General features: G+C 45.1%; 1 protein-coding gene across 1 annotated transcript in view; it reads left to right on the top strand.

Annotated features, from left to right (window-relative positions):
* Nucleotides 1–11595, top strand: part of NINL (ninein like) — a 161470-nt gene that overhangs the window by 147248 nt on the left and 2627 nt on the right. Inside the window, 4 exon segments of the mRNA XM_019633987.1 lie at nt 702–806; nt 2070–2139; nt 7444–7602; nt 8364–8477. Coding sequence (XP_019489532.1) covers nt 702–806; nt 2070–2139; nt 7444–7602; nt 8364–8477 — 448 coding nt within the window.

Below are 11595 nucleotides of genomic sequence, written 5' to 3'. Positions count from 1 at the left end.
TTATAATAATAATAATAAAAATAAAATAAAATAAAGCAAAGGTAGCTCCAGGCAGACTTGGTTCATGTAGTAGATGTTCATACTTGCTTTTTCCCTTGAAGAATCTATCTAATATCAGGTTTTACTCCATAAATTGATGTGGGCATCTCCCTAGGTTTCTCCTCCCAGTGCTGAACCCTCACAGTGTAGAATGGGAGGTGGGGTGCTCTCCCTAAAGAGGAAAATGTGCCCATGTATTTTGATCTTCTGATTCCTTGTGTTCCTTTGCTCAATGCTGGAGTTCACTGGTGGAGATGAATATCCTTTGCAATAACCTGAGGACTCACACCGAACATTGTGCATTGGTACTAACCACAGACATACATTGCAGTTAGAGGTCATAAGATACAGGTCAGCTATAAACACAAAGTAAATGGAACCAAGGTGCTGAATACATTAGTGAGTTATTGATTGTGTGACCACTTTAGTAGCTAGGAAAGCTTTGTTTTCTGTAGCTTATCTCTAGGAAGATGCAAACCATAGCATGTTACCATTGGATAGAGAAAAAGGAAAAGTGTGCCCTATGCCATCATCTAGGGAAAGGGAAATATAGACTGCAGGATTGCCATGACTTCTAACTGCACGACCAGACTTGTGGATTGCATATGGTGGACAGTGCCTAGAGTTCCCACTCTACTTTCTTTTTTCAACTTTTCATGCAGAATTGAGTTGGATAGAATTTCTGAAGAAAACACGTTGTTTAAAAACGAGCTGGGAAGGATTCAACAAGAGCTGGAATCTACAGAAAGGACAAATGATGCACAGAGGTATGGGCCCTGTCTCAGTGGTTCCACCCAGAACTTCCAACCTATGACACATTTTGCTCTTTGTAGAATGAGCTGAGAAGGTATTACTGTAAAAAGTGGGACATGTTCACAGATCAACCCCGGATTCCAGAAAACGTTAAGTGGGTGAGCCGTGCTGACCTCTGAGCTGCCTGGACAGGCATGAAAAGCCTCGTACCTCCTTCCAGATGTTGGCAGCAACCTTCATTCCTGAGCTCTTAGTCTCAGAAGTATGAGGTAGAGAGCACGTGTATGCTGCAGCACAGTGACCACCACCACAGTGAGCAGCACAGCACAGGCCTGCTTATCTCAGAAGGCAATATGCACGCAGCTCTCACCCCTACAGAAATACTCCACATCACGCTAAGGAGTGGAGAAGGCAGCAAGCATTTTTGTAGGGGTAAGAGGTGCCCCTGAGGCCTTTCTGGGCAAGTAGAATCTGTTTGTTCATGTCCTGATAATGGTTTCAGCTGTGCTTTGTTCCAAGGCTCATTTCTGGTCTACAGATTTTAGTGAGTAGTCAGGGGTAGGGGGTGGGGATGGGAAGGGGTGCAGAGACCTGAGCACTGAGGCAGGAGAGACTGTTGGGGTGCGGGATGGACACAACCTGTTGGTGGATTTCTGCTTTCACTACTGTAGCCTTATCTTATCCAAGGACAGATGGTTGACCGTGTTTTGTTTGTTTGTTCAGCTCTGAAATTGAATATGAGCTCAGCTCTAAAATGCTGAGAATGCAAGTGCTGATTTGTTAAAATTGCCATGATGATTAAAATATGGAATCCAGAGCAGGTAGTCCACAAGTAGTAGCTATTACATTATAGCAATTCTAAAATCTGTTAAGATTTTTTCATTCTAGAAACCATTTTTTCCCTAAGTTTGCTGCCAGCACCCCTTGTCAACAGACCTCAGCGGATATAAAGCTGTTTTGATCTTTATGCTGTTGGGCGTGAATAGCCACTTGTTGTGCTAAAGAGATATTAATGTGTACAGTTGAGTAATGTCATGGAGGGTGTTTGTTCTACAATACTGGCAGTGTCTTCTGGTTCTGAGGATTGGGATCCAGTTGGCTCAGCAGCAGCAGTAGTAGTATAGAATAGTAACAGAGCAGTGGCTGGTGGGGTACCAGGAGCAGATGTGAGTGTTATGTGACTTCACATCCAAGCTGCTGCAGTTACAATGAGTGATGACTGGGGAAAAAGAAACTGACTCATCAGAGTAATATTGTTAATTTTGCTTCTTTAACAGGAAGGAAATTGAGGTTTTAAAGAGAGACAAAGAAAAGGCCTGCTCTGAAATGGAAGAGCTCAACACACAGGTCAAGTATTGACACCTGGCATGAAGCTAATGCCACCCTCCTTTTTTTTTTTTTTTTTCATTATTTTGGAATAATTTCAAACTTACAAAAAGAAAGTAGAGAGCTTTTTTCTGAGAGATCTGAGAGTGAGTTGCTGACTCGTCGGCCCCCTCCCCCTCAAAATCCGGAAATGAACGGGACGCAGAATCCCTGCCTTAGTCTCCTATCCCTTCAGCTTTGCCAGCTGCCCCACTCATTCAGAGTCATGCATGGCAGTTAGTCTCCTTCAATCAGTCTGTCCTTGGTTTTTAGGACCTTCGCTCTTTTGAAGGTAACAAGTGATTATTTTATAGGAAGTCCCTCAGTTTGTTTGATATTTTCTTGTGATTAGATTTAGGTTATGGATCTTTGGCAGGAATATCCCCAAAATGATACTGTGTTCTTTTCATTTCATCCTATCAGGGGTACAATGATTTGTCCCATTATTAGTGATCCTTATTTAGGTAATGTTGGCCAGGCTATTCCACAGTAAAGTAACTTTTCCCTTTGTAAGTAATGAGTATTTTATGAGTGGATACTTTGCGATTATGTAAACATTCTGTTCTTTATCGAACTCTCACCCACTTACTTTAGCATCCTTTGTTTCTTGGTGGAGACAATTATTACCATGATGCAGTGAATTGATGACTAATCCCACCATTCCTTATACATTTATTAATGGCATTCCATTGTGAGGAATAGCTTTCTTGTCCCCATTTATTTATTCATTTACATCATTATATTACCATCATAGATTCCTGTTTTATTCAATGGGTTATAATATGTTCCCCTCAGTTACTGATGGCTTGCAGATAGCCATCTCCCCCTGTCTTTCCTGGCTCGTCTCGCCTTATTAGACACCATCTTATTGGATCAGGGCCCACTCATATAATCTCATTTTACCTTAATCACCTCTTTAAAGACCCTGTCTCTAAATAGTCACATTCTGAGGTACTGGGGGTTTGGGCTTCAATACAGGAATTTTGGGGGGACACAAATCAGCCTATTACAAATTTTACAAACAAGCTATTGACATTGATACAATCTATGGATCTTATTCAGATTTCACCAGTTTTACTTAGGTGCTGTGTGTGTGTGTGTGTGTGTGTGTGTGTGTGTAGTGAGTGCTACACAATTTTATTCCCTGTGTAGGTTCATGTATCTACCACCACAGTCAAGATACTGAACAGCTCCAATTCCACAAGGATCCTTCATGTTGTTCTTTTATAACCACACCTGCCTCCTTTCTGCCTACCTACTCCAGCCCTTAACGCCTGACAACCACTAATCTGCCCTTACTTCTAAAACTGTATGATTTCAAAATGTTAATATAAAAGAACCATATAGAATGTAACCTTTGGGACTGGCTTTTTTCCTATGTTATAACCCCCTGGAGATTCATCCAAGTGGCATGTATCAATAGCTAGCTTCTTTTTCTTGCTGAATAGTATTCCAAGGTATTGATATCTCACAACTTGTTTTAATACTCACCTTTTAAAGGATAGCTGGGCTGGTTTCAGTTCGTGGCTATCACAAGTAAAGCTGCTATGAACATTCCTTTGCAGGTTTTTGTATGAACATAAGTTTTCTTTTCAATGGGATAAATGCCCAAGAGTGTAGTTACTGAGCTATATGGTAATTACATGTTAAATTTTATAAGAAACTGCCAACCTGTTATCCAGAGTTGCTGTAAGAGTTTACATTTCCACCAGCAGTGTATTCTTGGTCCAGTTTCTCCATATCTTTGCCAGCAGTTGGTATTGTCACTATTTTATTTTGGTTACTCCGATAGATACATACTGCGACAGAAAGGCTAGAGGGGCTGGAGCTGGGTCTCCCCTTCTCCCATGTTGGTTCTACTCTGGTAAAGTAGTTTCCTTTGAGAGCAGGAGAACAGAGTGCTGTTATTGTACTTCAAAATGGTACTAGTCTGTTCAGGTTGCCATAGCAAAATACCACAGACTGTGTTGCTTAAACAACGGAGATTTATTGTCTCACAGGCTAGAAGTCCAAGATCAGAGCGTTGGCTGATTTGATTCCTGGTGAGAACTCTCTTCCGGGCTTGCAGACAGCTGCCTTCTCACTGTGTCCCCCCAGGTGGCCTTTCCTTGGTGCATGTACGCAGAGGAAGAGAGACCGTGCTGTTTCTTTTTACAAGGTCACAATCCTGTCATATTAAGACCCCACTCTTTGAGCTCATTTAACCTTAATTACCTCCTAAAAGCCCTATCTCCAAATACAGTCACATTGGGGGTTAGGTTTTCAACATGAATTGGAGCAGGGGAACATAACTTAGTCCATAGCAGTCATACTTGCTTTCTTTCCCTCAGCTCTTTACTGTGAGAAACTGTAAACACACAGAAAAGTTGAAATGATACGTGTGTACACTGATCAGCAACATACCACAACCATAATTTGACAGTTGTTAATTGTCATATGTGCTTTAGTTATTTGTTTATATCTGTCTTTGTATTTTTGTGTGTTTGTTTGTTTTCTGAAGCATTTGAAAGTAAGTTACAGATATAATAATTCTCTGCTCCTAAATATTTCAACAGGCATCTCCTAAAAGTGCATTTTCCACCTAACCACAGTACTGCTATCACACCTAAGAAACTTAATTGTAAATACTTACTATTATCCAATATTCAGACCATATCCACGTTCCTCCAATTATTCGGAAATGTCTTACATAGTAAATTTTTGGAACGAGGATCAGTTGAGGTTGACATACTGCATTGAACTATCAGTTCTATTCCATATTAACTGGCATAGAACAGCCTCTTTTCTGTGCTCATGGAGCCTGTGGATCATGGATGCAGACAGGGTACAGAGCAGACAGCCCATCTTTTCTCCATGACACTGGGGCCTTGGTTGGAAGACTGGACAGCTAGGGTAACCGAGATGGCTGGGGCTGGAATCATCTCTCCATGGGACTGGGCTCCTGAAGGAAGTGTCATGAGGGTGCCATCAGATATCGAGTGTTCCAGGAGGACTAGGTGGAAGGCACAAGGCTTCTGACCCCACCTTGGAAATCACTCTATATCACCAAGACCTCACAGAGCCACAGGGAGGGACATAGGGTCATCTTAGTGAGCGAGTATCTAGGTCACATTGCAGAGCGGATGTGGCATGGGAATTGTTGTTGAGGACATCTTTGTAAAATATGGTTGGCTATGATATGTCTTTAGTCTTTTTAATCTAGAACACCTGTCTTTCCCCCATGGTGCTGTTGTCTTATAGGTCATCCTACATTGTGGATCTGTCCAGCTGTTTCCTGATGGTGGTGTTCAATCTGGTCCTCTGTCCCTTGTTTTACTTATAAACTGGAAATTAAGCCAAGACTTGATCAGATTCAGAATAGACATATTTAGCACAAATATCCATGTGCTCAGGAGACTGCTGCTAACATCTCATTCTGCAGTAAAACCCAGATTAATGCAAATTGGAATTAAAGAGGTGACCAACACAAACACTAAGACACAGTTGTCTTCCCACACCTCCCAATGTGGTATCCTGAAGATACAGCAGCACCTGAGCAGTGTTCTAGCCAGAACACATTGCCTGAGTCTAATCACAAGGGGGCATCATACCAACCCCAAATGAGGAACTGTTAAAGAGGGGAGAAGGGAAGGGACTGTGTTTGTCAAAAATCTCAGTGTCATACAAGATGAAGGCTGTGGAAACATTCCAAATTCAAGGAAGCTAAAATGACCTGGCAGATGAAGGCACTACCTACCTGATCCTAGACTAGGAGGGAGAGGTGCTCCAAAGATCATAATCGGGCCAGTTGACAAAACTGGAGTGTGTGTGATACATCAAGGTGCACGTCCTGATGCAAGAACTGCACAGTAGCCATGTGAGAGTACACTCCCTTTCTTAGGAAACGTACTGTAGGGCTGTGGCTCAGAAAACCACCTTATGTGTGTATGCATAGAAAATGCCAACCACAAAGCAGATAAGGAAAATGCTGTTAGCCGGTGAGCCTGGATAAAGGGTGCATGGATGTTCTCCATACTAGACTTGCAACTGTTCTGTATGTTTGAAATTATTTCCAAGAAAACTTAATATATGAAGAAAATCAACTAGCAGTTGAAGAAAGTTTCCATTCTGGTTGTTAATGGAATCAAGGGTGTCCTCAGAGGACAAAGGTGAATGTGTATTGATAGTGAAAAACAATTTTAATTTTCACAATAAGATGTTATAAACACAAGGGAACTCCATACCAGATGTACCTGCCATGAACTTATGATGTGGTGGAAACACCTCTTCACCCTCTCAGTTCTGAGGCTCTAAGGAAAGGTCAAGGTGATGATCAGTTTACAGAGAAGAAAATGAGAAATCATTGCAAGAAAAATGTGGAGCCTCACTAAGCTTGAGTAATCTAAGCTGAAACAACTTCTAGGTTCTATTATGTGCTATCAGACCCTCAAAAACATAAAAGTAAAGTGGTTGTTACAACAGTCCTGGGGAAAGAGTGCCAAGAGTGCTGAAGCCAGCTCAGAGGACGTCACTCTGAAAACACCTGAGAGCTGCTGACACTCAGCCTTGGCCTCAAGAGTTGACTATTGTGGGAAAAGCAAATAAGCAAAAATGTGGCTTGTATGAAGATATACATGACAAATAGTTGAAAGTAACTGGAATTTCCATGGTAAAAGACTGTAGAGCCAACTTCCTAATTGCTGTTTCAGCTCCTAGTACATTTGCTCATCCACCCAGCGAGCATTTGTTTAGCATCCACTATCTGTTGGGTGGTGGTTATTGAGAAAGAGCAATATATACAATTTAATGAATGCATACACCCTGCTGAAAGCTACATTTACATGTTTAATGACAAAAATCAGAGGAAATTTTGAAGAGATTCGTATACCTCAAATTAGGATTTTTTCCTTCAAATTGCTGAAAATAACGTTAGAAATAACCATGGAAGAAATGAGAAAAACATGAAAGGTATTCAGAACAGTGGTTTGAGTGTTCATGGCATATACCACCTCTGGTGGCCCAGATGTGTTTCATTTCTTCTGGGGATGGTGCAAGGTCTCACTTGCTCACTCTGCTGCCATTTGGGCTGGTCCTTGTCTGCACCACAGGATACTGAGCACCTCACCCACTAACTGCCAGTACCAGTCTTCCTGCCCCAGCTGTGGTAACCAAAGTGTCTCGAAACATTGTAAATGTCCTCTGTGGAACAAAAGTGTCCCTGGTTGAGAACCACTGAAATGATCTGAATTGAGCTGCTGGTTTAAAAAACTAACTTGTTCATCGGTGTTTCCACCCTTTTTGATCTAGAGTCAGAAATGCAAGGATGAGTTGTCCCAACTTAACCACAAGGTCCTTCAGCTGGGAGAGGAGGCCTCTACCCAACGGGCCCAAAATGAGAATAACTACATCACCATTCAGCTGTTAACACGGAGACTGGCGGAGGCTGGATGCCGGGAGGAGCTGCAGGTGAGAGTAGTGGCCCGTGGGCAGTGGGGCAGAGAGGTTCAGGCATGTTAGAAAAGCAGCCTGAAACAGTCAGGAAGAGCCCTAAAATGCCAAGAGGTGGGCGCCGCCTCACAGGAGAAGTGAGGGTCTTAACAAGCAAGCCCTGGAAAATATATGGACTTGAGCAGCTTTTGCAAATCCATGGTATCTAGAAAAAGTACTAGAAAGGAATTAAATTCTGATGATAGGAGAATAAATTGGTACCACCTCTTCAGAGGACAGTTTGGCAAAATATGTATCAAGAGCATCAAGAATGTCAGTATCCTCTGGCTTCATGATTCTACTTTTGGGAATTTTACCTGAACATTGTGTAAAGACTTAGGTGGGAGTATTTTCATTGCTGTGATATTTATAATAGCAAAACAGAATTGGAATCAGCTTGAATGACCTATCAGCAATTTGCTGAATGAGTCAATAAATTATGGTACAGCCATTAAAAACCATGTTTTCAAATAATATTTTAATGTCGTGGGGAAATGATCAGGGTATAATAAGGAGGAAAGCACAGCATATGACACTGTACAATAGAAATGCTGTGTGTAGAGGAAGGGCTAAAGGATGACAGCACAATGTCAGGTGTGGGCCTTGGGCTGGTGGAATCATCATGGGTGATTTAAATTTTGGCTTTTCTGTAATTTTCTGAAGTTTCTGCATTAAAAATATATCAGACTGCTGAGATATTTCTTATACTTGTGAAATTGATTTTTTTTAAATAAAAACAGGGTGACCAAATCCAAAAACTTGGACTCGAACTTGAACACATGAATCAAGAATGTCAGAGCCTAAGACTGTCACAGTCACAGCTCAGAGAGACCCTTGAAAAAAGTCAAGAGCAGGTGAGTGCATGTGATAGCCTGAGGAACTGGGTCCCAGATGGGGAGGAAATGCCATACAATTCAGTGCCGACACAGCCTTGCCAGGACTAGTCCATCTCAGAGAAGTTTGGGAATCAGCCTGAAGTTGCACAGCTAGTGGGACACTTACCAGGCCCAGGACTGAAGTCACGCCTAGTCCAGGATTGGGTTGACCTTGAGCAGTCCGTGTGAAGATCTATGCTTCAGTTGACTCCCAAGTGAAGGAGACCAGTGAGCATGCCTTTGAGTGTGCCCTCCACAGAACCCAGGAGCCAGAGGAGAGCATCGGAGTGGCCTCTGAGGAGGGAGATGGTATCAGATTCAAGGCAGCCCGTCGAGGCCGTGGGGCAAAGTAGACCCCGTGGGTAGTGAGCCCCATGCCCCCATCTCACCCGTATTTACATGGGCACAGAGAAGCCCTGAAGTTGCACATGCCTGTGGGTGTCATACCTGCTGGCTCCCACCCTCTTCTCTGTTCCAGCATTTATCCGTCACTCACCAGACTCAGGAGTGCAAAAGTGAGGAGGCAAGGAGTTCATAGCCAAGGACGAACAGGAACCTCTGGGTGCCCTGATAGTGTGAGGTGCAGGAACAGAGGGCGGGTAGCCAGTTCTTCCTGGGATAGCCAGGTACTCAAGCAGGAGGAGAGAATGGCAGGTGTGTAACAATGGGAAGTGTCCTGAGGGCTGAGGGCCCAGTGCAGACTCAGGTGTGGGCACACTTGGAGGGCCAGGGGGCTACCGGGTAGAAAGAGGGGCCGTGGGAGAGGCCACCCCAAGTATGGTATGGAAGGGGTCTCTAATGCACATGGCCTTGGGCCTAGACCAATCTCACCTGAGTGTGGCACCTGAGTTCCTGCCTCCCTCTGCTGAGCCCCTCTGCAGGTTCCCTGACTGGCCCCTGGCTCCACAGCTGGACTTGGTCATGGTCACCTGCGTGAAGGCGAGATGCCCAAGGCTGTGGAGGGGTCAGCCTGTGTACAGGACCCTCCAGGGTTCTCGGGGGCTCCTGTAGGCTCTCAGCTTTCCCACTTCAAGCAAACAGTTTCCCAGAGGTGCTTCTGTATATTTGGGAGTTCCCATCTCTATTTTTAAGTCTGAAAGGAACCTTGAGAAATTGCCTTGGCTACTTTGAGCTCTTTGAAGCTGAGTCGGCCAGCGCCATGGGCAGAAGATACCTTACTTAAGCAATCCTGCTGCTGTGTGAGCTGGTTTCTGCTTCTTTTTGATTTAGAGTAGGATTTCTCCCAAAACCACACTGATAAAAGCCCAGAGGAGGGAAGTAGTGTTGTCTCCAGAGTAGTTAAGGTTCCTCTGGGTGTGCTGTGGTGAGGGTGAGCATGGATCACGTGGGAGGGAGCCATTGTTGTCAGTTGTGCACCTGTGGGTGGTTCCAAGGAGGAACTTCTAGGAGGTCACAGAGCCGAGCAGATTGGACAGGTACTGGCAAGGGAGCAGGTCGTGTGAGGTCACAGGAGGTCCCAGTGCTGTTTTTTTTAAAAACAGGGTGACCAAATCCAACATTCTGTTGGTCCAGCCTGGATGCAAGGGGAGGGCGCAGCCCCCACCTCTTGATGGGGGGGGGGTCCTCTCAGCGGGGAGAGAAGAGCAGGCCATGTACTCGGGCTGGGCCAGCTCCATCGGCATCCCCCTTCCAAGAGGGAGAGGAGAGCTGAGAGGAGTTCAGCTCGTGGATGCTTGTGGGCCATCCGCCCATGCAGAGACATACTCGGGCTGGGCCAGCTCCATCGGCATCCCCCGTCCATGAGGAGGGGGAGGAGAGCTGGGAGGAGTTCAGCTCGTGGATGCTTGTGGGCCATCCGCCCAGGCAGAGAACTGACTGTAGGGCTGCAGTGACTCCCACGCTGGGCCCGACAGTGGCCTCCCTGCAGAAAAGGCTGCCATCAGGGGCCAGGGTTCAGAGCACAGGACTGGCTGTAGAAGGTGGCAGTGAGAGCGTGCGGCCGTGTGTTTAAAGGAAGAGCTTATCAGAGGCGGTGGGAAGCGAGGTCAGAGCAGGAGTGCCATTAGGCTGGGTGGGCACTCTGACCGTCAGTCACAGGATCTGGGACGGGGATCAGCTTCTGGCTAGGGCGGCTGCATATGACCCTCTGAAGCCGGAAAACTGGAGGAAGCTACATTTGGTGATGTTTTAGCCCTGGTTCTTCCTTGTCTTTCCCTCCCAAAAGAGGACAACAGCTGTCCTCCTGGAAGCTGTGCAGGTGCAGGTGCATCTCTCTGGGGTGACCTGTCCTAGAGAATGGCCATATGTTACAGTGATGAGGTGGCCCTGAGACAGCCCCTCGGAGATGTGAGGTGACACAGGGACTGTTGAAAGGAATCTGGGCTGGAGTTTCGCAGCCTTCCTCACCCTTGCATGGCTATAGTGGGTGCCTCCCTTTCTTTCTGATCACTTGGCCACTTGAGACCTGCCCTAAGTGTGACCCTGGATGAGCCACCTCCCTCTCCTGTCTGTGGCGTCTCAGGTGCGTGAGAGCTGATGCGGCCAGTTCTTTTAGGGGCCAAGGAAATGCTGTGTCCTCTAGATAAGCCTCCAGAGGCAGAGTGAATTCATGAATGGTTTTTGGATCTGGGCTCCCAACTGCTTAGTGAAAGGACTGACCACATTAGGTGCAGTTCAGTCATAATGACTCAGCTTAACTCCATGAGGTCTGTGCCATCTTCTGTGGCTAGGTCTTCATCCCATACCTGTTCCCAAGTTCCCTTCTGCACTCACTGTGTTCATTACCCTCTCTGACTCCAGCCTCAGCAAGTTCTCAGGACTATAACCTCTACACTTAGAGGAAAATTATCTTAACCTAGCTTGCATGGGCTATAGTTTTTAAATAATCAGGCTCAGTGAGATATGCTGAAAGGTAAAACTGGACATGATCCTCCTGTGGATCCAACATGAAGTCAGCATCGTCAATCTGAGGATCACAGGCACAACTTTTCTTGACTCTCTCTCTGTGCAGAAGCTCTGGCTACATGGGAGTTTTGCCATCAGAATTCCAATGAATAGGCTCTTTATATATCCTACGTTTTGCTGCAGATACAGGGACCACAGAGGGGACAGGATACCTTACTTGCCCTTCCAGTTG

This window comes from Hipposideros armiger, unplaced genomic scaffold (assembly GCF_001890085.2).
Source record: "Hipposideros armiger isolate ML-2016 unplaced genomic scaffold, ASM189008v1 scaffold_1463, whole genome shotgun sequence".
Taxonomy (NCBI): Eukaryota; Metazoa; Chordata; class Mammalia; order Chiroptera; family Hipposideridae; genus Hipposideros; species Hipposideros armiger.
Note: the sequence above shows the minus strand (reverse complement) of the source record. Positions and strands in the feature narration are given on the sequence as shown.